This window comes from Haemorhous mexicanus, chromosome 2, assembly GCF_027477595.1.
Source record: "Haemorhous mexicanus isolate bHaeMex1 chromosome 2, bHaeMex1.pri, whole genome shotgun sequence".
NCBI lineage: Eukaryota > Metazoa > Chordata > Aves > Passeriformes > Fringillidae > Haemorhous > Haemorhous mexicanus.
This window is the reverse complement of record NC_082342.1, coordinates 10,529,031-10,555,717: the sequence shown is the minus strand read 5'-3', so window position 1 is coordinate 10,555,717 and position 26,687 is coordinate 10,529,031. Positions and strand designations below refer to the sequence as shown.

At 43.9% G+C, this 26,687-nt stretch overlaps 1 protein-coding gene across 1 annotated transcript; it reads left to right on the top strand.

Moving 5' to 3' along the window:
- Positions 1 to 16,069: 16,069 nt before the first annotated feature.
- HSPA13 (heat shock protein family A (Hsp70) member 13) lies at positions 16,070 to 24,898 on the top strand. The gene is made up of 5 exons (XM_059872832.1): positions 16,070 to 16,181; positions 17,675 to 18,015; positions 19,685 to 19,898; positions 20,465 to 20,632; positions 21,538 to 24,898. Exons 1-5 carry the CDS (start codon positions 16,157 to 16,159, stop codon positions 22,206 to 22,208), a joined length of 1,419 nt encoding a protein of 472 aa, XP_059728815.1. The 5' UTR covers positions 16,070 to 16,156; the 3' UTR covers positions 22,209 to 24,898.
- Positions 24,899 to 26,687: the final 1,789 nt, after the last annotated feature.

The window sequence follows — 26,687 nt, the reverse complement described above, 5'->3', positions numbered from 1 at the left end:
AAGGGAAGGAAGGGCAAGGGGATGTGCCCAGGTTATACCATCCACATGCATCAGGACCAAGGCCTTGGACATGCTGTCAGATGCTACACAGGAGCATCTCCACGGCTTCCCCAGGCTGGTGTGGGCTGGCAGCCAGACAGAGTGAGGAAGTCATAACCAGCTCCTCACTCTGCTTCAACAAACGTGGACTCAGCAAAGCCAAAGCTCTGGCCCAGCGCCTTTGCTGAACACAGAGCCTGAGATGTGGGTGTATTTTTACCACTCACATTCTGTCTTGAAGTCTGACTGGAACATTTGTGCAGAATTCATTCGCTGAGTTTTTAATTCTTTGCGGGCAAAACAATGTGTCAGCAGGTGTTGTCTTGCTCTCTGAAAGAAGTCATCATCTTCAGCAGCACTTCCAGCCAGAGGGTCTCCAGGGTCGACTCGGAGCTCTGCAATGTCAAAGGGGATGTTTGAAAGAGAGGGCTCTGGATTTAGCTCCAAAGCCTGTCAAGCAGTTTAAGTGTCACATGGTACTGGTTTGAAGTATTGCTGTCCCTATATTTTGGGTGTAAATTGCAATATAAAGTTTTTTACTTTATGACACAAGTTTTGCTCCAGGCTCCTACAAAGTGGTGGTGGCTGATATTAAGAGTGATATCCCATGTTTGTCCACGTTCTCCTTGGATGATGTACCTCTGAGAGTATCAGCACCTCAGCCCTCACAGGTGTGAGGCAGCACAGAATTGGAAATAACCTCTTAGCTTTGAGTCAGTGCCTGCTGGTCACCAGCACTGAGCCATCCCCGTGAAGCCATGCTGCCCCTGCAGCTCCCAGGCTGCTGGACAGCCTCACCTCTCAAGCCTTAAACACCAAGTGCCCAGACAAATATCAGAAATAATGCTCCAGCAAACTGTTCCTGCTATGGGCATGAAAACAAAATAAATGCCCTTGCTTTGATAACTTCTTTTGAAGTTATGCTCCACTCACTGAATGGGACTGAAAAAATTAAGGTGCTCTTCCTCCTCTGACCCTGCTATTTTTGGTGGCACACTCACTCCCCCCTCCCCACACCTGTCCTTCCCACCTTCACAAGGCTCCTGTGCAGGCCTCCAGAGCTACAGTGGACTGGGAAAATGCAATGGCTGAGTCACAAGGCTTGGCCAAGAGGTTACCAGTGCACCCACACTAAAAAATGCTGGGGTGCATCTCAACCAAAGGTGAGCCCTGGGTCAGCACTGCTCACACACAGCTCTGTGCCCTAAGCCTGCAGCTGGATTTATCCAAGAGCCAGCATGGAACTGTGGGGAGATAGCAGAGACACTGCCAGCCCCTCCATGCTGAGAGCAGATGAAGAGGGGAACACCTCCCCTTTGGAACAGGGAATAATTAGGACATCAGGATTTTATTTATTTATTTTTGTCCTAAAAGCGTTGCTCTAGAAAGCTCCTGTTTCTGCAGGATTGCAGAGGATAACAAAAGGGTGGGAAGGCCAGGGGACAGAGCCCTGGCAGCTGAGGCAAGAGCCATGCTGAGGAATACCTCATGTTAAACAAGCAGGATAATTATTCTGCTCTACTTAGCACCAGCTAGGCTCATTGGGAGAACAACGCTCATTTTGGGGCACTGCATTTTAAAACAGACAGAGACACTGGAGAGAGTTCAGATGAGAGCAACAAAAATGATTTAAGAGTTAGTAAATAAGACCTCTGAGAAAAGGTTATGAGAGCAGGGGCTGCTCAGTCTGGAGGAAAGAGGACTGAGGGGAAGCATTACTGTCTGCAGATATGCAAAGGGCTGTTACAGAGATGACATAGACCAATTATTCTCATTAGAGAACAAGAACAGAACAAGAAGCAATGGGTTTAAGATGCAGCAAGGGGGAATTTAGATTAAATAATAGGCAAATGTTATAACTATTGGAAAAGTTAGGTTACAGAACAAGTTTACAGTAAAGTTTGCAGAATCATCTTTACTGGAGAAATATGTGGCTGAGGTGAGAGACCTGTCTGTCTGGGCTAGGCTAAGACAAAGGACATACAGAGCTCTCCTGCTCTGCACAGAGGTGATCCTGAGCCCTTCACAGGCAGCCAAGGATGGCTCCTAATAAACAGGAAGGAAAATGAGGGGTTTGTGTATATGCACATGAATGCACGTGTTTATGAATGCTGCTGTAATTAATACTACAACAAAAGAAATGCTATCAGTAGTCACAGCCCTTATTGTTAGTCCATGTTTTGTCCCAAAACACCTTCTCTCCACATCAGTCTTTCTCCAGCACTAGGGAAGTCATGACTGGGATGTAGGGGGATACAATATAAGAAAATAAGTTAGCATAGAAAGCAATCTTATCCTTAAGGAGTTGCAGCTGAGCCAATTATTAGAGATTAAGAACAGGCCTGACTCTAACAGGCCACAGCTGTAGCCAATAAGAAGAGTGCTATAAAAGAGTGGGTTGGTGAGTTGTGGGGGAACTGGAGTCAGTTGGCTGCTGTGAGAAGAAGGAAGAGTCAGTGTTTAGAGGAGCTGCCTACGAGAAACATCCGGGAGGTACGAAACTCTAGCGATATGGAACCTTTGCAATATAATGACAATAGAACCCTTGTGATATAATAACAACACTGGGACATCAGTAAAACCATACATGCATATTTGGGTTCCAGTTCTACATTATTTGTCCCACAGGATGGTGAGCTTGGTGGGAAGCTCACAGAGCTTGATTTACAACCAAAATAAGCACATGATGTGCAAGTGCCAAGGATGGCCAACCTTGCTAGTGCCACGGAGGCTTACTGTGACAGCTCCATCATTTCACCTCTATGCTAGTTCAGATACAACTGCACAACAGCAGGCCCTTTCTACTCAATGTTACCTAAACTACAAGCCAGAAATCAACAAAGGTACAGGTGGGAAGTCACAGATGGAAATGGAAGCACTGAGTCACTCCCACTGCTCCCTGCAGTTTTAGAACAGTGCAAGGCCTGAGAAATGCCACTATGAATATAGAGTGCAAACAGAGAAATAGACGTGTCTGAAGCTCAAATATTACCTTGAATTCATGTTATCCCTACCACTTCTGTAAAGTCCTAAATGCTTTCAAAATTACACTTGCAAGTGAGCACTGCACTATCAATACATTTGTTTTGTTTGTTTTCCCTAAAACATTAAACTCACCTTTTGTCATGGAAAGAATGTCCAGCCCAAACTAAAAAGGTCCATTCTGTGTCTTCAAAACCTAATCTGAGAATTTTGAAAATTTTGGACTAAATAATATGATTAATGTTGATGTACTGTTTAACCTGGAGTGAGGCTTTATGCTGAAGTTTTATAAATATATATGAAACAGAAAAAAAAAAGGTGGGCATAGGCACTGTGTTAGCCCAAATGTGAACACTGAGAAGAGTGACAATATAGCCAAGTACAAACAGCATTTTTGCTACTATACCATGGCTGCTCAGAAACACTCCTCTCCTTGCTGTAGGTCACTGCTTTGGAGAGGTTATCACCACTGACCAAGCCCTTTGCAACATTTTTTTGAGGCTATTGTAAAGGCAAGCAAGAAGCATGTGCTGATAAAGAACTGATTTGAAATGTCAGCCTTATGGGAGGAGGTGCCAGTACAGCTGGCTGGCTTTTTTTTTTTTTTTTCTCAAGCACAAGAGGATTAAAACCTTCCTGGTCAGGAAGAAAACCCAGAGGTAAAGAAGCCAAAAGTCTGACAGGGCTATGAACTTCATAGCTATAGCAATAATTTTGCAAATGACTAATAATAAGGAGTCGATAATCCAAAGGATGATTTCTGAAGTGAAGAGCACCAAATTGCTTTGGGAAGAAAATCAATTATCTCTTTTTGTGTCTGCACAGCCTACAATATGCAAATGCACAGAAGTTACCATAGTCACAGAAACCTGAATATCAACTTAGAAGAGAAAAAAACCAAGGAATTTTACAAGGATTGCTCAAAAATATCCTCTTCATGAATGGATGCGTATCTGCTTTATTTACACAGCTGCAATGTTATTCTGATATTCTTCATCACAAAGGCTGACAGCCGTCTAGAGATGTCAGCATCTATGAAAGAGATGCTGCACTATGGTGAAAGCAGAATGGGGCAACTGGGTCTGGAAGGCAGCAGAGAAATCAAATTATCATCAAATATTGTGGACAGATTTTTAACATCTCTTCTCTTGCTGAGTGGTGTCTCACTCCATAACTGGGTCACTGAAATTAATGGAACTACTTGCAAGTAAAATAGTACTCAACGTGCCTTAGAGCATCAGAGTCTGACCCACAGCACATATTAAAATACAAGGTGACATTTGAATGTATCTCAGACTTGAGGGGGTTTAAAAAATATTATTAATTTAGAAATAGACTCCTTATTGGGATCAGGCTCTTTTTTTCACTAGAAGCACAAATGTCTTTAGAGGAGATGGCTGAACATTTGGCCACTTGTTACTAAAAATCCTATTTCCATGCCTGTGTAATCCACATTCCCTGAAGGTTTTGAGAGCAAGGAGCTTATTGTTGATGAAAAGGGAGAAGTGCAGCCTAAGGGCTGCCTGGGAACTCCAGATGGATGGAGGTCTCCAAGGGGAGGGGTGCATTCCTCGAGCATTTGCTGGTGAGCCAGGAAGACTGTATGGGACAGACCTCAGACATGTTGCAGTTAAGTATCGGGTTTAGGGACTTTGCTTAAAACGTGTTTAACCTCTGGATTTAAGGATAAAATACCATTATCCCTATTGGGGGATAACTGACAAAAGCCCTGTATCAATTGTGCTTGGAACGATGAGGTTCCCTAATTACAAGCACCGCCTTTATGACCACACTAGGGAAGCCTCTGAAAAGACTCAGAAACGAGACAAGGAAAGTTTTATCCAGAACAGCTTATTTAGGAGCATGGATTTTTCTCAGCCTCAGTGTATCCCTGGTATTTTCTAAAAATGGGAACAGAATGGTGTCACTTCTGAGATGTTGAAAAGAGCTGAAAGTACTTGGACTCAAGCCAGAGAGAGAGAGAGCAACCCAACTGAGGGACATGGATAAGGACCTCCTAGCCTTATTACGTGATTTGAGAGAAGGCACAGACACTTCCCTCAGTGTTGAAAAAAGGAAAGCAAAGCAGCGAGAGATCTTTGTCCCCCACAGGTAAATTTCCCTGCTCCTGGACAAAAAATTCTTAGACTTAACACAGAATATGGAAAAAGTATTTGTGAATTGCCTTACTACTTAAGTCTCTGAGAGACAGACTGGGGTTAAGACTTCACTAGGAGGGGAAAGTCTCACCTAATACCATTTCACTGCTCCTCATGCTTATTCTGTGACTCCTTTTATATCTGCTTTAATATCTGCTCTTCAGAGACACATGGGGTGATTAACACCATAATAGATAACTTCATTTAGTATCCCAAGCTACTGGGATAAGGCACTAAGCTGGAGCTATTTTATTTTTTTTAAGGTAACTCCTAAAGACTGAATACAGAACTTATTAATACCTGTAGTGCTTCACTGAAAACATGATGAGGTGAAGAGGCTGCAAACTTGTCCTGTCCAAGGTCCACTGAAATATTTGTACTCCACAGGCCACCTGCCATGAAACCAAAGGTTGCCTCCAAGAATGGTTTAGGTCAGACCATGAAGCTCTGGGCTTTCAGCCTTCCTCTCTGCTGGGGTGTTGCTGCTGAGTTAATTTTCAGTCCTGAAGTCAACTGACACTGCACCTGCATAAGAACTAAACCTTCAATGGGGAACTCTTTTTTTTTACACTGGATGAAAACTACAATTGAGTGTCCCAAAAAATCAACATTTATGGCAAAAATAAAAAGTCAGTCGTAGCCGAGGAAGCTGGGAAAGATCTAGTGTGCATGTGGTGCCTCACCTATACTCTTCACTCTCTTGGAGCAGTGCTGAACTATGACCTCTTGCCAGCTGTAGGATATGATGTGCTCTAATATCAAAATGATGTATTTGGAAATAAATAGTAACAGCAAAATGTACAGGCTGCACACCACCTCCATGCTACTGAGCATTGTTTTGCCTAGGCTCATTCCTTACAGGAATTACCATAGAAATAAATTGGTCCTCTAACACAGCAAGTTATTAGAGCTGTCTCAGAAGAAGGTGCTATGAAATATTTGCACACATTAATTCTCTGGAGTCACTTATGGCATGCATAGGCCTTAGAAAAGTTTTGTCCTATCACCATTTTGTACAAGTTGGTCATAACTCTGCAACTTGAAAATCATTATCCTCTCCATCAGCTTCTGTTCTTGCTCTTTTTGTCAACCTGAAAGTCCAGTCTGAGGCACCCACAACATTTAGCCTTTTAGAAGACAGACCTCATCAAGAATTCAGTTCAGCAAATCTTGACAAGAATTTTTCTTTGCAAGTAGCAGACAGACTATGTATATATATTTAAGGATAACATGGGAGTTGGTTGCCTTAGTAACAGGATCTTTCAGCCATTGCATTTAGTATTTACTCAGCACTGGAAATGTACACTGTATTGAGAAAAAATACAGTATTTTTATTAGTCTGCCCCTGTGTATATGCCCATCAGCAGCAAATACACATTGTTTAGTTTGACTTTCCATTTCCGAGTTATGTGAAACCTCTGAGAAGAGAGCATGCAGAAATGAAACCAGGGCACCTGGTGCAATGTATTTTTGTTACAAGTGTTTTGAGAGAGGAAAAAAAAAACCTGTTGTGAGAGTTTAAAGCTCTGCACTAAAGATATTCCTTGTTTCTCAATAATACATCCAGAAGCAGAAAACTATCAAAGCATTTCTATCCCATGGTTTCATACTCTGCTGAAAACAAATATACATAAAATAGTTATGAAAGGGGATATTTGTAAAGTGGCAGTTTCCACAACTGCATTAATGTGCAGTACCAGTTAACAAGATGTGTTACAAGGCTGTTTTACTTGGCATTTGGGGGGATGGAGGGGAGTGTACATACATTTAAAGTGCTGTTTCAAACTGGGCTTCACTCTGGGTGAAACAAGGCACCAGTTACAGCTGCATCATTTAAAATGCAGGAGAAATTAAACAGAATCGAGCCATTGAATTTTGGGACCAGCCAGGATGTCAAAAAGTTTATATCTCTTCCTGTGCAAACATGGCATGGGATTTTTCATCCTCCCAGCAAGACAAAGCTGCCTTCAGGTACTAAGCACAAACCCACCACCTCCAGCTGCCCAGTGCCTCCTGTGAGGGCACAGGGCTGCCTGGATGTACCATGGCACAGAGGCCCCCCCTCCTCTGGGATGTGAAGAGCAGGGAATTGCTTTGCTCCAATCCACTGGGTTTTCACAGATGTTATTTCAAGAGCCAAGGATAGAACCAGGTTCTTCTGCTTGGAAGTATAAGAGCAGGTCACCCAGGACCTTATGGCCCCAAATGTTCAGGGCTCAGGCTGGAGAAGGTTTAAGCATGTGATCCAACCTGGCAGACTGTTTCTTCTAATAGTCTGTACACTACCTCTTTCTCTTATGGTAACTCAGCTCTTGCACTGATAAGAAATCCACTCCTGGGCTGCTCTTTCTCATTATAATTTAAGAAAGTGTAAAACACTTCTGTATGATAGCAATTTAATATCTGATATGGCCTCTGTCACAGTGTTATATCACACCCTTATAGTATGATGGACTCCAGTCTAATACAGCTTTTCCTTCTCTAACTACTGCAATCTTATATCCATTTTGCAATTCAGAGGGAACAGACCCTGCTCAGACAGGAAAGCAGAATGTTATAATCTCATAGAATAACTTAAATGTAATTACAGACAAAACATTTATTCTATATTAAAGAAAAAAGAGCTGGAAAATAGACGTGGAAAAGGTCTAACAGTGGAGAGAGCAGGCTGAACCAGATAGTTCCTCTGATTTAAAGCAGTGCCCAACAAATGCAGGCTTTTTCTTTTATCATGAACAGTTTTCTCCCCAGTCCTGACTTTCTCAGGTTTTATTTAGCACAAAATATTGTTGCATAGATGGGTTTGCAACGGACTTTTGGGTTAACTGCTGAAAAGAAGACCTGGAGACTGCTACCAGACAGCATTACTGGGCTCTGCACTCCCCCCAGAGGGGCAGGAGTGAGTCACCGTGTTCATGTGTAGGGCTCACCAGCTGGAAAAGTCAGTGGTGCCACGCAATGTCAGTGCAAGGGAGGCTACAAAGCACCCAGCTGGATGGGGGTCAGCAGCAGGAGGAGCAGAGAGGTGGATCCATTACCCAAGAGAAATCAAGTCCCCCAGGTCAATTAAAATGTTTGTGTTTAAAAAGAAAAGTGTTTTTTTTCCTCCATTTCTGTTGCCATCCTTCAGTGTAATATGGAGAAAGCTTAGTATTTCTGCAAAAAGTGGAGGGGAAAAAAGTAAACAACACACATTGTTTAAAAATGGCATAGAGATGGCAAGCTGCTTTTCCTGACAGGCCTTCCATGAATTACCTCATTATCACAGGCTGCAAACTAAACTGCATTTTCTCAGGACTGTCTTTTACAGGAAGAGCTCCACTGCTGTTTATCACACACTCGAACTAAACTCTATCAATTTGCATTTAATAAAAGGAGTTCTGAGAACTGGGAAAAGGTTTCAGCTAGTAGAGCTGTCTAATTAAAAACAAAAAACCTTGCTTGTCCTGCTCAGATTTTAAGGCCATGGAATTTGAAACAAAAATACTTAAAAGTCACACAGAAAGAGGCTCACCTGCAGAATTCTTACCCACAAAATAATCAGAAAGAAGAAACAAAATGCCAGTGAATTACTAACCCTCAGTGACTGCAGATAACAGACAACTCAATATTATTTCATGGGAGATCCCATGTACAAAATCAAATTACCAGAGTTTTAATTATTTGGCTCCCAATCCCATACACTTTGGAACTACCCAGACATGCCATATTTTCCATATATTGATCTAGAATGTGTAATCCAACTTCAAAAAGCTGTGTATTAGCAGCTGTGACCATACAGAGCATTATATACAACTATTGTTTTGCTTTCAATTAATGTAGTACCAACAAGGATGCAGCCAGATCTTGCAATTTGGGTTATTCATTACTACTGAAATTGCAACACTTTTTGTTTCCATTTGTTTTATTTTGCTGATAAGCATATTGCAGGTTTTTCAACTGTATTTTTTTTTTTTTGATTGGCACAGCACTGTGTATCTGTGTCTCTCCTAAAGTGCTTCTGTCATACTTAACTGCTTCTGAAATGAAAGCCCAGACGATGGTGACTGCAATAAATATCAGACAGAAAAGGACAGGTAGTTTGTTGTATTGTTCCTTGGATCCTTTTCAGCAAAGTGAGTGCAAAGTATTGATGTTGCATGATGTGAACTGAATCTACATCTCCTCGAGAGAGAGAGGACAGCTACAGTGGGAGTAAACAGGTAAGGAGAAAAAAAAAAGGTAAGTTTATTGTTCAGCAGCTGAAGCTGTCAAGGTCCTTAGGAAAGGGAAAATCTGAAAGAATCGACATCTGTCAGCTCTGCTCACTTTGGGACTGACTGACAGCAAGAGAAGAGCATTATACTGAGATGGGAAACATTTGGGACTTCTCCAGACCATAAGAGATGCATTCTCTGTCCCAACAATTCAGCAGAAATTTATATACCTCTACTACCTCTTCCTGAGCTTATTAAATCCCTCACACTGTTTAATTGCAGCACTAAGGTGCTGTGGGAGCACCTCTAGTGTGATCACAGCCAGAGAGCCCTCTGTGCTATGTACTGCAAACAGAAAAAAAAAGAAAAAGGCAGTCCAGCCCAATGAGATTGTTTGCACACAGTCAGAAATTTTTCTTAGTACCATGACATAAACATACTGTTGCATTTTTATCAGTATTTTGTATTTGGTAAAAATATTCTGAAGCTTAAGGGCTCAGCGCCCACAAATATGCTGGCACACAGATTTTGCATATCTTGTAAAGTCTCTGCCTGTGCTTGGGTGTGCATAAGCAGTGGCTGATTTTTCAAACACTTCATATCTGAGCTGCAGGACCGAGCCAAAAGCAGGGCAATGAATTATGTGCTGCACGAAGGTGTTGGTACAGTCCAGCAGACCTACCCACAGTGCAATCATTCAAGAAAGAGAGAGGAAACTGGCATGGGGCTTTTATTTTATTGTGATTGCACAGAAAGGCTAACCTCTGCCTCTGTGGGTGGATCATTTTCCCTAGCTGTACACACTTCTTCTGGAATGGCTCTAACTTTGCAGTATCTGCTTCCAACAAACTTCTCTCCAGGCTAAACAGACACTTGCTACTCACACGACAGCGCAGGGGGAGTGATGCTGAAAAAAGAAGACATGGTGTGGCTGACATCTTTGCTTGTCTTGTAATCTGAGTAACGTCGCAACGATTCCATCAATACTGCCAGAAACAGGTTCAAGAGCCCTCCAGGTAGGTTGCAAGCCTTGGCACAGGGAGCAACTAATGCAAAGTGGTTGCCAATTGACCAGAGGTTCTGGGAAGGTACAAAGCAACACTAAGGACCTTGACTCAGGCTGATGACACAGTTTTCTTCCTCTGTGTTCATAACATTTCAACCCCTGTTTCAGAGGGTATGAAAGAAGTGTGGTGGGCTATGCTGTCAAGTGCTATTGGTTTTACATATGGCACTCAGGAATGAGTGACACCAAAACTGAGTTTGTATAATGCTGGATGAGCTTGCTCACATCTCAGTTGTATCTGAACCCTGTATCCACTAAACTGAAATAAGCTGGGCATTTACACAATAATGGCAACTCTGGTTCTTGCAGGACAGATGTGTACTATAAAGATCATTAGGAAATGTCATTACCAGGAGAAGTGTCCTCTCCTCTCCCATCAAATCTTTGATGATACTGCTTAATAGAGGTTCCTAAAAATAATGGAAGAAGGTTGATGCTGTTGTGAGATCTCTGGAACAGTGTTTGAGACATCTCAAACTGTATTGGCCCTCCAGGCTTATTATATATTCTTGAGTCTTTGACCTTTAGTGTTCCTTTGCTTCCCACAGTGTAAAGAAGTATACATGCTCTTACCTGTTATTTCTTCCTGGATTGGAAACAATATGGGCCAGGGAGCTGGGTCCATTAGGAAAATAGATAGAGCATAGTTGCTCCTGGAGTACCATAACACTGCTTCTAAGGGATGACTGAAATAGATCTTCTGTGCCAGTCAAAAGATTCACGGTAAAGGTCCAAAAGTTCTTATCCAGGTGATACCTCCAGGAAAAGAACAAATGTAAAACAGACACTCTGATACTTCTGCCTCAGTACTCCACAAAAAAAAGAAAAAAATTAAAGAAAAGAAAAAGAACAGAACAAAACTTTTCTCTATCTACACGTATTGCAAAACTTCTCTGCCTGGGGAGCTCGCTGTTCAGGCAGCTGTATTTGAGTGCATTCTTGTGTTTATCCTTTTGTTGTCATTTACAATAGACCAAATTGACAAGCCTGACTGACATCTGTATGGATTTCATATACACAGCAACAACATGAATGAGGTAAAGTGGCCTCTTGAGAGACTGCTGGAAGTCTTATTCATTATCATTATCACCATGATGATTGGTGCAGATGATGAGGCTCCCAGCCATCCCATCCTTGAGCTCTGCAGCCCTTCACACAGTGAGGTGCTGCAAACACTGCTATGAATTATCACTTTCCCTGTCACCTGTGCAGCCCCACTCTCCCTGCTCCCTCACAGGACACCCAAGCTGAGCAGAAGGTGGATGATATGTTCCAGGCACCAGCATGAATCCAAGCCAAGCCACGATTCAGGCCCACTACCCCAGGCTGCTGTGGCTGGGGAGAATTCAGCCAAGTCACAGCTGCCTCTTGGCCTTGCAACACTGGCCCACTTCATCATGGTCAAGCAGGAAGAGAAGCTCTCAGTTACCAGACCAGTAAGTGCCAAACTGCTATCTCTCTTCCATAAAATGTCTCTGGTTTTTATTTTTCACACCACAGAAAGCTGCATCAGTATTCAGACCAACTGAAATTCAGTAAGAAAAGCGGGACAGATAAAAAAATCTGTGAAAATCTCTTTTCTCTTCCAAATTGTTTTTCCTAGACACCTACTGGGTTACATTATACTGGTATCACTGTAACTGTATTCATGAAAGGGGAAATAGTAATTTCATTATTAACCTCAAAATTATTTCATGAGAGTTTGTTGAAATGGGTATTTTAAAGCAATTAAAGAAATTGTAATGAGAATGTGGCACCGTTTTCATGACTTACGCCTTTACAAGACTTTGGATAACTACTGCTAAAGGTTAATATGCTTTATATGAATCTGCAGGTATCTATCAGACACCAAAAGCCATCTGGGGAAGGAATGCTGCATGGCAGAGACATCTGCTGGGTGCATTTTGTACTCCTCCCACACCTCGTGGTTCAGCTCTCTGGGATTGTGGATCCTGGGAGAAGCCCCGAGCTGCTCCTGCTGCCTCCAGCTGGGGAGTGAGTTTGTGACTAATGGAGAATGCAGCACACCCCTGCCCAGCCACTCAGCCACTCAACAGGAGCCAGAAATCTTTAGGCTATGTGCTGGAATTTTAATGGAAACTTTTGCATCTAAATTGAAGGCTATGCTCCTCCATCCAGCTGCCTGACATTGAACTGTCAGAGGAAGGCTGGTGAAATTCATCCCTTTCCCAAGCATATACAGCAGGAGAAGATCAGTGTTTTAATTAGGGAAAGGAACTATCAGGGACCTCTGCAATTTTGACAACGTGCTCACACTAAGGCACTGTTATCTAAGTTAAAAACTGAAAATGAGGTTTCAGATTCTAGCATCTCCTAAATACCTTCCATCAATCACCTCCCTTCTCAGAGAGACATTGATGCTACTCTCCACCTACAAAGTGGATCTCAATCCCTCTCCCCCTTCCTCCTTCATAGCGGGAAAACACGGATTGATCACCCTGGGTTGACGGGATCACACTGTGCTTTGACCACATCCCAGCATCCTGTGTTTCAGCTTTAGACACTGTCTGAGACAATGCAGAAAGCACTCACCGAGTAAACCCTAGAAAGATGAAATCCTGTTTTACACAACAGCAGAAAAGAGAATGCTTTGCAAACTCAATTCCCTTTTCTCCAAATGCAAGGATACAGCTGATGCAAAGCATCCTGCAAATGAAAACATGCTGTATTTGATTCCACGCACACCGAATGCTTGAACTGTGTTTAGCACATCACAGCTGTAGGGTTTGAGTGATAATCCCCAGTGTAGCAGGATTTTTCCTGCAGACACCAGTTCACATCTGATGGGAGACTGTTTTAAAACCAGCCTCTGCTCTTACATTGTAAGAACAATTCTCTCCCTCAAGCTACTTGCAGACAAAAACATGTTTACCTCCACCTATCAAAGCACCAAGGGAAAAGAACAGCCCCTTGAAGGAAATTAATCCCCGAAAAGTGTTTGAAATGTTATAAACAGCTTACTACCAGAGTGAACAGATGCACTAAGAAGGATAAACAAGTATTTGCCCAGCCCCTCAGAGGGAGCTGGCTGCACACCCCCTTTACAGTCACACCAGAGGCAGGTGGGTGTCAGGGTCCCAGTGTGTCCCACTTGATGTGACCTAGCCCAGGTGACCAAGGCAAGCTGCTCAAGACTAGCAGCCCCTGGCACTGCAGCACCTCACTCAGGGGCACCCAGGGAAGCTTTATCACAGCTTTTGCAAAGCAGCTGTGCAGGTCTGAACTTGCACTGCCCACCCTCAGGTGAGGGTGCTCACCATGGCGTATGTGCCCTGCCTGCTGTTGCAGGGAAGTGGCAATAGCACAGAATTCCAGGAAAACAAAGGCCAGCCTTCCAGTGTCTGCCCCGAACACATTTATGCTTTCCCCATGAGGCACTCTTAGGGACAGAGGGTCCATAGCTTTCTCAACCAGACAAATAAGTCTCTTCCTCTACTGCCCAATGAATACTGAATTATTCTGTGTGAAATCAAGCTGTTTTCTCCAGAATGTTCCCTTCTGCTCTTGAACAACCCATTCCTGAGTGTAGCACTCCCTCAGATAATGGAGGAAAATGGAAACAGGCCTCCCTCTCACAAACAAGAGTAGGTAAAAAAAGGTGATGCGGAAGACACAGTGGTAATGCCCAAAAACACAAGGGCAAGGTCACTAGGATTAGTTCCGCCTGTGTTGGAGATGCAAGACAAGTCTGGCATCACTGTGCAGAGTCCAGGAGTATCCGTGAGCAGGTCCTAATTAGGTCATGGAGAAGACATGGAGGAAAATAATTAGGCACTTGTGGACTTCTTTTAAGCACGTCTGCTGAAGACCATGTGCTCAAGGGACTACAGAATACTTGTGGTGGACGGAGCCCTCAAACTCTGCAGCAGCCCAAAGCAGCCACAGGGGAGTCAGTGGCTTCTGCAGAAGCTTCTGGCACGGCAGAGCTTTGCTGCAGGGCAAAAAGCCTGCTGAGATACTCCCCTTGACTTCACTCCACTCCCAGGCAGGTGGCATGTGCTGTGTAATCCTGCAGGGAACAGCCAGGCCTCCAGGGAGTCAGTCAGGTGGGGAGGCCTTGACTGACAAACTGAATTCATTAGGCTGCTTTGCTAGAGAGAAATAGAAATAGGGCTTGTATCAGTACTTTTTTAAAACACATCTCTACATATCTGCACTCTGCAGCATCATATTTCAGATGGTCCTTGTGTATTAAAAAAAAGCTGCTATTAAATATCAAAATCATGAGCAAAATCCAGTTTGATTGTACACCCTCTTTGTGCTAAACCTTTTTTTTTTGCTCACCATCCACTGACAGTGGCATAAAACAAAGTGCCCACTCATGAGATGAAGAAACACTGTAAACTACTGAGTTTCCTCCCACTTAAGAATGAGCAAAATTACAATGGTCCCATTTCAAGAAAAATTATTAAAATATCCAAAAGAAATTAAGAAAATAAATTAAGTTGCCTAAGTAATTAGAAAACAGGCAGATCGTGAGTCATTAAGGAGGCTGAATAGTTTAACCTTTACTTCCCTTTCCAAAGAGTTCCCACCTTCTCATGCTGAGAATGAAGCACTTCACTACATGTTAACCACTAGTGGAGGATGAATGCATTTTTTACTATTAAGTTAAAGCAGTGCCTCTTTCTTTGTATACAGAAGAAGCTTTTAAGAAGTGAGCTCCTGGAAATTACTTTTGCGTTATGTGTCTTTCCATCACTCAGGAGAAACAGAGATGCTGGAGATGGGAACTGCAATAGGACTTAGTCTAACTTTTCTTCCACTATGCTATTTGCTACCAGCTACTCATTTATGAATATTTTTCTATTTAAAAAGCTTCTACTTAAACTTCTGCCTGAAACAGAAACCTGCTCTGCAAGAACCTGAAAATCCATTACTCGTTATGAGAGTGGAGCAAAGGAGAGGGATAACTGATGAGAAGCAAACCACAGAGTTTGGTTCAGACTGCATTTCTTAGGGTGCTTACCAATTCTGCCCCTCCAGGATGCATTTGAGGTTTCACCAGCATTCTCCTTCCTTCTCCAAATGCCAGCTGGGCAGGAAGCAAATCTCCCCTCACCATTAATAAGGGAATTAGGTAACTTGTAGCCAGTGAACTGTGATTTGTTTGTTGAAATGCATGTATTTATTGTAAAGTTTTGAGAATCGGTGTGCTTGATGTGTGGAAAGCTTCTACCTTGCACCCTGTGCAGAATAAACAATGTCTCCTTTCCGAACCTGGCTCTTGGCCGTGTCAAAGACATCACGGCCAGGCTCTCTCGAAACCCTTACGGAGGGGGTTTCGGTACTTTGCAGCTGAAAACCGAAGGGGATAAAGGAAGAGGCTCTGGCCCCGCACCGCCACAGCCGCGGTCTCTGACGCCTCACGCTGGCGGGAGGCCGCAGAGCACCATGGCGCCGGGGCCCGGAACTACCGCTCCCAGCAGCCATCGCGACCCCCTGGCTCAAGTCTGCGCATGCACCTCTGAGAGGTCACACACCGCCTCCCCTGCTAACGGGTAACGCGCCTCCCAGCCCATTGGCTGGTACCCGCCGGAACCGGCTGTGCCGCGATGCCCACTGGGAGTTGTCGTTTTCTCGCCCGCAGCAGTAGCTGACGTGAACAGGGCGCCCGGGATACGCGTACTACCGGTCCCTGCGTGCCCCGCGCTGCCCGGAAAGAGCCGTCAGCGCCGGAGCCACGGGCAGACATGGCGGGGCAGATGGCTGTGCTGGGTGAGGCGGTGGCGCGGCTGGGCTGCAGGGTTTTGGGGAGTCTTGCTTCCGCTCGCGCGTCTTTCTGCCACCAGGCTGGCTGTCGCCCCGGGCTGGCCCTCCAGGGTGGCACGAGCTTCTCCTGCTCCTTCTCCTCCTCCTGTGTTGCGCTGTGTCCAATTCTGGGCTCTTCTGTGCAGGAGAGACATGGGACTCCTCGAGCGGGTCCAGCGGAGGGCAGCAATGGTGATGAGGGGACTGGACCTTTTAGAAGCAAAGGCTAAGGGGGCTGGAACTGCTGAGTCTCGAGAAGAGAGGGGACCTCATCAATGTATTCTTCCCAGTGCCTGCAGGGAGGTGTCAGAGCAGGGACCAGGCTCTGCTCGGTGGTGCCCAGCAATGGGACGAGGGGCAGGAATTGATGCACAGGAAGTTCCACCTGAACATGAGGAAGAAATTCTTCACTGTGCAGTGAAAGACCAAAAATAGGAACAGACCCCCCCCCCCCCCCCCGGAGAGGGTGTGGAGTCTCCCTCACTGGAGATACTCCAGAAGTGTCTGGGCACAATCCTGTGCCATGGTGCTCTGTGATGACCCTGCTAGAGCAGGGAGGTGGGACCAGATGACCCTCTGTAGTCCTTTCCAACGTGACCCATTGTGGGATTCTGTGAAAGCCAGCGTGCTCAGTGGCACATTGCTCAAAAAGGCCTGGGAAGATTTGTAGCCCAGAGCAAGCCAGAGCTCTTCAATCAGTCTGTTTGAAGCACTGCAATGGCCTAATGGGAAAAACAGAGGTCACCCACTCTTTGAAATTTAACTTATTTACATTTATTGTTGAGATTTTTGTTGATTTTTTTTTTGGTAATCATTTGAGGCATTACTTGATGGTAGAATTTTGGGTTTCATGTGTTTGTTGATTGTAAGTAAAATTAAAAGAAAATCAACCAAACAACAAACTCTTCTGCACATAAACTGGTCTTCCCTTGGGTTTCAAGGTTCAGAAAAGATTTAGTGGTATGGTAATGTGCTTTTTTGGGAACTATGGCTGAAACAGAATGAGGTACTTTGGGTTTCTTTCCCCTTAGTTTTAGACTTTTGGTGGAGCTGGAGGTGTTAGAAGTGTAAGTTTGTAATTTCACTGTGATTTTGGGCAGCCTCTTTAACTCAATGTCCTTTTGGGGTCATTCATAGGCAACTCTTACAGAAGTACTAATCAGCCAGTGTTATTGCAGTAACATGCAGAGAGAAACAGAATTATTTGGTGGTATTTTTGGCTTGGTCGCCTCTTGGGCTTTTTTTTCCTTCATCAGTTTACTATTTATTGCCTTAAATTCTTGACTTCTAGCCACTCTGTGTTGAGCAGGAAATTAAAAACTAATTAGGTGGCTAACGAGGCTCCGGGGTGTGAAATAAAGCTGCAGGAGGTGCAGCGTGTCTCGCCGTGTCACTTGCATCGACCTGTAGGTTTGCAGAGTTGATGCCCTAACCCTGCTGTTCCCAACTCCGTGTTTCAGGCTCTGCTGTGCTGGCCCTGCTCTTAGCCAGCTACCTGGCACAGCAGTACCTGCCCATGCCCACGCCCAGGGTGATTGGGATCGACCTCGGCACCACCTACTGCTCCGTCGGCGTCTTCCTGCCCGGAAGCGGGGCCGTGCAGGTCATCGCGGATGAGAGCGGGCACAGCAGCATCCCCAGCGTCGTCTCCTTCACGGACACGGGGGTGCACGTGGGCTACGAAGGCCTGGAGCTGGCCGATGCCAATCCCCAGAACACCATCTATGATGCCAAGAGGTTCATTGGGAAAGTTTTCACTTTGGAAGAACTGCAAAGTGAAAGCAGCAGGTATCCCTTTAAGGTAAGCAGCCACCTCTTTCAGTTCCCTCCAAGCAGTAAGGGATGTCCTGCAGGACGCAATCCAGGCTGAGCATGGAGATGCAGAGTAGCCCTGGGTGCTGGTGGGTGAGAGGCTGGACATGCCCTGGCCATTGGGAGCCCAGAGCCTCCTGTGTGCTGGGCTCATCCAGAGCCCCGTGGGCAGCAGGGCAGGGAGGGGATTTTGCCCCCTCTGCTGAGACCCCACCTGCAGGGCTGCATCCAGCTCTGGGCTCCCAGCACAGCAAGGACAGGGACCTGCTGGAGCTAGGCCAGAGGAGGCACCAAGGTGATCAGAGGGATGGAGTAGCTCTGCTGGGAGGAAAGGCTGAGAGAACTGGGATTGTTCTGCCTGGAATGAGCAGCCCCTGGTGTGATCAAACTGAGGCCTCCCAGTACCTGAAGGGAGCCCACAAGAAAGATGGAGAGGGACTTTTGACAAGAGGATGGAGAGAAAGGACAAGGGGAAACAGCTTCAAACTGATAAGAGAGTAGGTCTAGATTAGGGATTAGGAAAAGTCTTCTTTACTGTAAGGGTGGTACAGTACACTGTGAGGCCCTGGCACAGGTTTCCCAGAGAAGTTGCACACGCCCCATCCTCGGAAGTGTTCAAGGCCAAGTTGGATGGGGCTCTGAGCAACCTGGTCTAGTGGAAGGCGTCTCTTCCACTGGCAGGGGGTTAGAAGATGAGCTGTAAGGTCCCTCCAACCTGATTCTATGACACCTGAAATGGGGTTGATCGTCTTGTCAGACCTTGAGTCATATGGCCCAGTCTGATATGCCTGAAAAATGTAAGAGGTATGCAGAGAGCAGAAGGAAACGGTTGTGGAAGTTGTGTACCTCTGCATGAGAGCTGATAATGATTTTCCAGAGGAGCCTGTGTTTCCCTGCTGAGAAATGTGTTTCTGGGTAACATTCTAGTCCCATCTCTGAAAGGATAAATTTAAACTTGAAATGCTTACTTTGCTTTGCTGAAACTTTATTTCTCCCTGAAATTGTAAAATAAAAACACAAACAAACAAAAATCAACAAACCTCTTCCCCCAAAAATACCCCAAAAAACCAAAACCCAAACAAGTTTTAAAGCCACATCTTCTCTGTCCCAGTGTGTTTTTTCCTTCAGTACTTTACTATTTATTTGACCAGCAGCAGAACTTGAAAGCTGCTTTAAAGAAAGTAACCTGCATTATATGAGCGTGGTGCAGAATTGGTTGAAAAAAAAAAAATTGTACTGCAAGTGGTCTTTGAAGTCTTTTTATTTTTTTAATATTGTTAAGACAAGCTGTTTCAGTACCAAGCTGTTTGTTTCCTCTCAAAAACCTGAAAGATAACCTAATGATTAAAGAACCACTCCTTCTGTCTTTGAATGAGGTGTTGGAAGTTGACTCCACAGTTTCTAGGTCTTAACTTTTTTTAATGTGTTTTACTAGGGCATAGTGGGTGTCATTTGTTTGGATATACTTTCACCCCTTAAGTGGCATGTTTTGCATAATCCTCCTAGTCAAGGAAAAGAAGTGGCCCAGAAATGACAAAAGCACATTTAAACTTTTCCTGAATAAAGAGACTACATGCAAATAAAATATTTGGTGGGAACCGGGTGGGGGAGTATAGGAAGATTTCTCACTTGGGGGTTGTGTCGCTTTATCCTTCTAGATTGTCAGCAAGAATGGATTAGCTGAATTTTCTGTGACAACTAATGAAACCTTTCACATCACTCCAGAGCGCATTGGCTCTAAGCTGCTGCTGAAACTGAAGAAAATGGCAGAAGCCAACCTTGGCATGCCCATTTCCAAGGCAGTCCTCTCCGTGCCAGCAGAGTTTGATGAAAGGCAGCGGAATTCTACCATTAAGGCAGCTAACCTTGCAGGTGATGTCTCCCTATTCCAGAGTTTTTCTTGGAGGGCTTGAGGTCTGTTTCGCTAACAGTAAGGTCTTTGTGGAGGATATAGAAACTGTGAATCAGTGACAGAGAAGCTTAGAAAGCATTGGACCCATTCCTCCGTATTGTGAGGAACAGCTGAGAATTTCTGAGTACCAACAGGTGCAGCTGGCTGGAAGTAAGTTTTACTTCAGGGACAATAGTCTTATTTATAATCTCCAAATAAGGAGACTATATAGAGCATCCTTGGACAATCATTTAAACAGAAATAGAGTGCATGAAATAAATCTCCTTAGCAAGGTTTCTCTGGAAGCAATGTGTCTAGGCACATTATGGTTCATGATTTCGCCCTGATGCTGAATCAGTACTATTTTAGGATTAAGGAAAAGAGTTCATTGGATATTACTGCTTAGGAAAGTACTTCCTTTGGATCTGGCACTTATATCTTGAGTGGGGTTAAAAAAGCCCCAACAAATAATGGCAAACGTCATTCTGATGTAGAAACTGCAGTTTGCTGAGGTGTACCTGAGTGTTGCTTGTTGTCTCTGTCATAGGGCTCAGCGTTCTGCGAGTAATCAACGAGCCCACAGCTGCTGCTATGGCTTATGGGCTGCACAAAGCTGATGTGTTTAATGTTCTGGTGGTGGATTTGGGTGGAGGAACTTTGGACGTGTCTCTGTTGAACAAGATGGGAGGGATGTTCATCACACGAGCCATGGCAGGTGAGGAAAAGCTGTTGTTTCTCAAGGAGTGGGAGGCAAGGTACAGCAGAAGTCGCTGTTGGAGGGACTTTTTGAAACATACCAGCCATGTCACAGAGTGTTCTCCCAATGCACTCTCAGCTGATTTTCGTGCAAAATTAGGTTTGTGGCTGGTTTCAGCAATTAAGACCACAGAGTCATAGGTTTTGTCTGTAAGTTGTGGTTTCATTTTATCTGTTTGTTAACTTTTGTGCTCACTAATAAAGTGCTGATGCATGTTACGCTTACTGTGACCAAACTTTAGGGGGGTTGGGATTGTTTAAAATCTTTCTGTCACCTTTGCCCAAACTGGGAATATTGGCAGATCACTGACCGGTGTTTTGGTGCGTCCTTGCCTGGGGTTTGGTGCCAGTTGAGCTGAGCAGGGTTTGGGAATGCGCGGGCCGTTAACCCAGAAGTTTTGTGATTGGTGTATGAATGGTTCATCCCCGGGCACAGAGCTCTGGCAGCAGTGTTTGGTTACACAAGTGAAGAGACAGCCATGCTTCAGCTGGCCTGCATGCGCACAGCTCTGAGGTGCAGTGCCTTCAGCAAGCAAGTTCTGATGTGAGCTGCTGCTGCTGCTCAGTCCAGTTAGAGTGGAACACAAGAAAGATTCAGCAGCTTCACTCTGATTTAGTTAGACAGAGGTCCACTGAGTGAGTTACTGTTTTTAGTCAAAACAAAAGAGTGGAAATTATTATCCATCATGTGTGCAGTTGACAACGATTTTGTCTATTGTCACAGCTCTGTGAGCTCGTGTGCTTGTGGTCCTTCTGTGATTGTTCTTACCCTTGAGCACCATCTCTCAGTGAAAGAGAAGCAGTGTACTGCTTTCTGGGGCTTTGAAGGTGCTCTGTCTGATGCCTCCTATTCTGATCTTTCAGGTAACAACAAACTTGGAGGACAGGATTTCAATCAGAGGTTGATGGTGTATTTATATGATCAGCTCCGTCAAAGGTTTGGTTCTCTGCCAACACAGAAAGAGGAGATTCACCGCCTCAGACAGGCCGTGGAAGCTGTTAAATTAAACCTGACTGTCCATGAGGCAGCTACACTGAGGGTGCTGTTGACTCTGCCAGCAAATGAGCTTACAAGAGAACTTGCAAAAAGCCAGGTAAAAACAAACAGTGCGCTGAAGGGTGAGGCCTCACAAAACACAAAAGGCCTGGAAAATCTTGGAGACACTTCCAAAGTAGAGGGCAACTTTGTGGAAGTTGTATTTGAAACAGAAATCTCTCGGAAGCTGTTTGAGATGTTAAATAAGGACCTTTTTGAGAAGATTCTTGTGCCCATTGAACAGGTGTTGCAAGAAGGGCACCTGCACAAAGCAGAAGTGGATGAAATTGTGTTAGTCGGAGGCTCCACACGGATTCCCAAAATACGTGAAGTTATTCGGGACTTCTTTGGAAAGGAACCCAACACCTCTGTAGATCCTGACCTGGCAGTTGTGACGGGTGTAGCTATCCAAGCAGGAATTCTTGCTGGCTCCTGGCCTCTCCAAGTCAGTGCTATAGAAATCCCTAACAAACATTTACGGAAGACTAATTTTAACTGAAAATAAACTCTTCTCAATTGTATTCCAGCTCTCCAAAAGGATCCATACTTATCTGACTGGCAATGGAACCTAATCTTAGCTTCATTCTATTCAATTTTCACCTGTCCACATTGGGTGTTACTGGACACCTACCTGTGCTAAAGCTTGATGTTACTTTAAAGGTACAAACGAGTTCTGAAGTGTACTGTGTTTACTTGGAGAAGGGATATTGGATGAAAATGCCAGTGATGACACACCCACATTTTCTTGCTAAATTTTATTAGCAAATCCTGGAGCGGTGTGTGTTTAAAGTATCAAGGGAGTGTGACCAAAGGTTTAAAATGATGTGGTACTGAGGTATTCCTGGGTCCAGTGTATTTCCTTGGAAGGACTGTGAAGCAGCGTTACTGCACAGAGCACCGGCAGTGTTCAGCTTACACTTAGTTATTAGATTGAGCCATTTGAGCATTTAAGCACCTTTCCTAAAGGCATCTTGCAGCTTAAATGAAACTGAGGCATTCACTTGATTCTTCTGCTGTTCATAACAGCATAATGGTATGCTGGGGCTCTGTGGCAAATTGTCCCATAATTAGGAAACATTATTGAAAAGGTAGCTCTTGCCAGTGCAGTTTCTTGGTCTCCAAGGTCTTCATTCCTGACCTGGCTGTGATGGTTAAACACAGGTGCTGCTGTTTTACCACTGATGTTCTCCACAGAGAACGAGGGTATATTGCCAAATATTCCTACCTGCCCCTGCCTTATTTTAAAACTACAGTGATTTTATGTATCTTGAAGCCACACCTGCCTGTCTTCCCTTGAATTTGACCTACACGAATTTCATCATTCTGCATTTACAAGTGTGTGACATCTTCTCTGTGAAGTACCCCAAGCCGTACTGTCATTGTGGAGAAAGTGTGGGACAGAAGGGATGGCCTGGATGAAATGTAATTCCTGTAGCCCTAGTAAATGAAAATTGACCCAACTACTTTGTGCTTTTTAGCTCTTACATGGTTTAAGTTTTTTCATATCCCTGCTCTGAATGAAACAGAGGTTGTAGCTGTCCTATTGGGAAAGAAACAGTGTTGTGTGTAACTTGAGGTTTGAGGTGGCACTTCTTAGGACTCTGTTTTAGGCAAATAGATCACTATCCAGATACCTTGAAAATGTGTTGTGAGGAGAAAAAAAGTCACTGATCTGAAGAAAAAAACGAATTGGTGACAGTTCTCTTTGGCGGGATTAAGCAATAATCAAGCACCAGCTGAATTCTATTATCTGCTTGGAACTTCCTACCAAAAAAACATGTCTTTCAGCTAAGCCTGGTTTTAACATCCATCAGCCCAGTCTTCATCAAGTAAGCTCTAGTAACAGGTGGTTTTAAGGATTTTCTTGTCTTCTCCAGAATAATTTTGTATTAACCTTGCTAATATAAAGTGTGGGGTTTAGATTTATTGTTTTAACCTATGACTATATTAAAATAGGCTTATTACTCTCCTGGCAGTAGGCCTGATTTATGGCAGTGCCATAAATCAGTTGTGCTGATTCAGCTGTTTGCATAGCTATTGTCTAAATGCATCTTTGAAGTAATCCAATTAAAAACCTCTTAAATTGAATCATAGTTGCACACAGCCATTCCATCAGCATTGTTTAACTTGACAGAGGATTCCCAAAGTACTGCTGACATCTGCTTAATTTTCCTGCATTGAAAACGAGGAATTTTTTTTTTTTATTTGAGGATTCTTTCCTTCCTTTGTGCCTCTTTGAAAGTGACCCCAGCTTCCAGTAAGTAAAACTCCTGCAGTGAAAGAAGTGCCTCTTCAGTGACACCATGGATGAATGCAGTACAGTCCTCAGTTGCTGCTGGGGGCCTTTGCTTTGCAGACATAAATGTGTGTGTTCAACATCTGTACCAACTCTTTAGAGTCATTGTGGCCTTTCCTTCTGCCCTGCTGTAAGTTCATCTCAAAATCCACTGGAGGTACAGTAGGACTTAAGTCTTCATGTCTTTAATGCACTGTGTAAAACAAGGAGACCTTTATAGAAACAGAACCACATCACAGAGAAGTTAAACTATTAAAAGCTTTTGCAGTTTTGGGACAAGTTAGGTAGGAGCTGTTAAAACTCTCAAAGCAAATAAATGAAGTACTTTTTTCTTTCACATCCTCCTTCACCCTGGGGGAGTTAAATCTCCTTCAGTGTTAATCTGGGAACTGGAAGGGAAGGGCAGGTTGTTTACTTGTAAAAACTAAATCCACAAAAGGGTTTTTATGCAGAGATCTATATAGGTTGGATTTTTAGTAGAGAAATTACTATACACTGGATATCACAATGCATCCTTATTTATTAAATCTTCTGAATTATTTATTTTGTATCTTTTAATACTGTATTTTGGCACAAACAATTAAATTTTGAAGACGAGTCCGCTGCACTAAGTGGATATTTCCAGGTATGCACATGGGCTGCTTACCAAAAATCTCTCTGTAAGAAAGTTGATACTTGAAGGCTGAAATCTTTCTGTAATCCTTATGATTGCCTGAGGTGGTAGGTGTGTAACCAATTTCTCTAGCTAAGGCTTGTTTGGTGAGTTGAAATTTTGAAAGCATCAAGAGGCCTCAACAATTGTGTGTTCCTAATTGTTTCCCAGTGCAGATGATGAAATGCGTTTTATAAATAACATTTTAGATTTTTTTAATAAAAGCAATTTCTACCCCTTGGATCTGTCTTCTTTCACTTTCTCAAGGAAATTCTATCTTCCTCAAATTCCTTTGAAGTGTAGATGAGGTTGTGTCGGCTGTGAGTTTGTACATCTGCATTGTCTTGGGGAGCTGTGAAGTTTGCAGTGCCTGAACAATTACAGTATTTCATAAATGTTTCAAAGCTGGCAAAAAGCAGAAACATGTCTCTTTCTGTGAGGGAAAGGCAGAGTTCCTCCTCAACTTCTTTCTAGTTTCTCCTGTGATACTGCCAGGACAGTGTGGAGCAAGGGCAACAAGCAGGGCTGAAGGAGGCAGTCCCTGAGAGGGTGGTGCATGTGGGATTTTGGAGCGCTGTGGGGAATGAAGTGGGAGCAGGGCATAAGCAGGTTCTGCTCCCTGCTCCTTCCTGTTAGAGGGAATGACAGAGTCCTGGCCCCTTATGAGCCTCCTTCTTCAGGTCTGCTCTGGTCCCCTGCCTGTCCCACAGGACAGGACTGGAACCCATATTCCCAAATACCAAGGAAGCTCAGGGAATTCCTGTTTGGAGGAGGAAGGTCAGGGGTGTGCCAAGCTGCAGAGTTAGCACTTGGCTTTGTTTGTGCTGGCTGGTGCCCTGGTGTTAGGTGGGTTGAGTCAGTTCTGAACTCAGCCAAGTGGCCCTTCTTGGTTTCCTGGAGTGAGTCTCCAACATCAGATGTGTGAGGGGAGGAGAGGCTGCAGACCCTGGCTGATGTGCTTAAGGCACAAGTGCCTTTCCCTGCCCGCCCTAAGCCTGCTAGGGGGTTTGCCTTGGTAAACTATTGCTGCATGGAAACACAGCAGGAGCATTTCCTGCTGCTTCTGCCTCCACTGCACCCCCTTTTCAGAAGTTATAGTCAAATATGAGTGGTACAGTTTGCTGAAAGAAAAGGAATGGCTTTGCTGACACTAGTCCAGCATTTTCTTTTCTCTCAGGCTTTGCCATTATTCAGTCTGCAGCTCTCCCAGCTGCATTCTGAAGCTAGCTGGAAGTTAAGGTTATGTTGGCTTGGCAGTAAGCACAGAAAGCTCTCCCCACAAATTAAAGTAAATAAATTAAAGATTACCATACACTGATACCTCTCTAGACCTTGCAAAAGGGATTGGTTCTTGAGGTACTGAAGGCTACCTTCCCTAGCCTATATGCCCAAAACTTTATCTTGGGCAAGAAATTAAGATTGTGCTTGATACACCAGGTGTCAGTATTAAACTTATGTAACAGGGCTGTACCCAGGAACTTTATTCAGTTTGTTGAGTTTTTTTAAGCAGGTGATGGAGATCTTATCTTAAGATTAATTACTTGTTGGTACTAAATTTCAAGAGCTTCAGGAACTGCAATAAAAATGGAAATGACTATTTATGTGGCCTACAGAAGCAGATACATTTAGCTGACACTTCAAGTAAATGTACATAACCTGTCCTGATTCTGTAATTAGTAGGGAGGTTTTCATTAATATTTACCAGCAAAGACTCAGCTCCACCTGACTGCATTTTTTGGGATTCTATCACAATGAGATTTTGTAGTGCTCAATTAGATATGTAAGATGTGGGTTTCAGTTTTTCAGAAATCAAAAAGGAAAACTGACTAAATGGGACTCATTTACAGCCTCAAGAACTACCTAAGTATATATGGGGGGATATCCTAAAAATTAGCCCCAAGTGACATCTGTCTCTGTGTCCACACAACAAACAGTTTTGTTTTTTCCTTGAATGTGTAATCATAGTAAGAATTAGTAAATAAATGAGCATAATGTCAGAGCAACTTAGTTCAAATTAAGACCAGCATGTC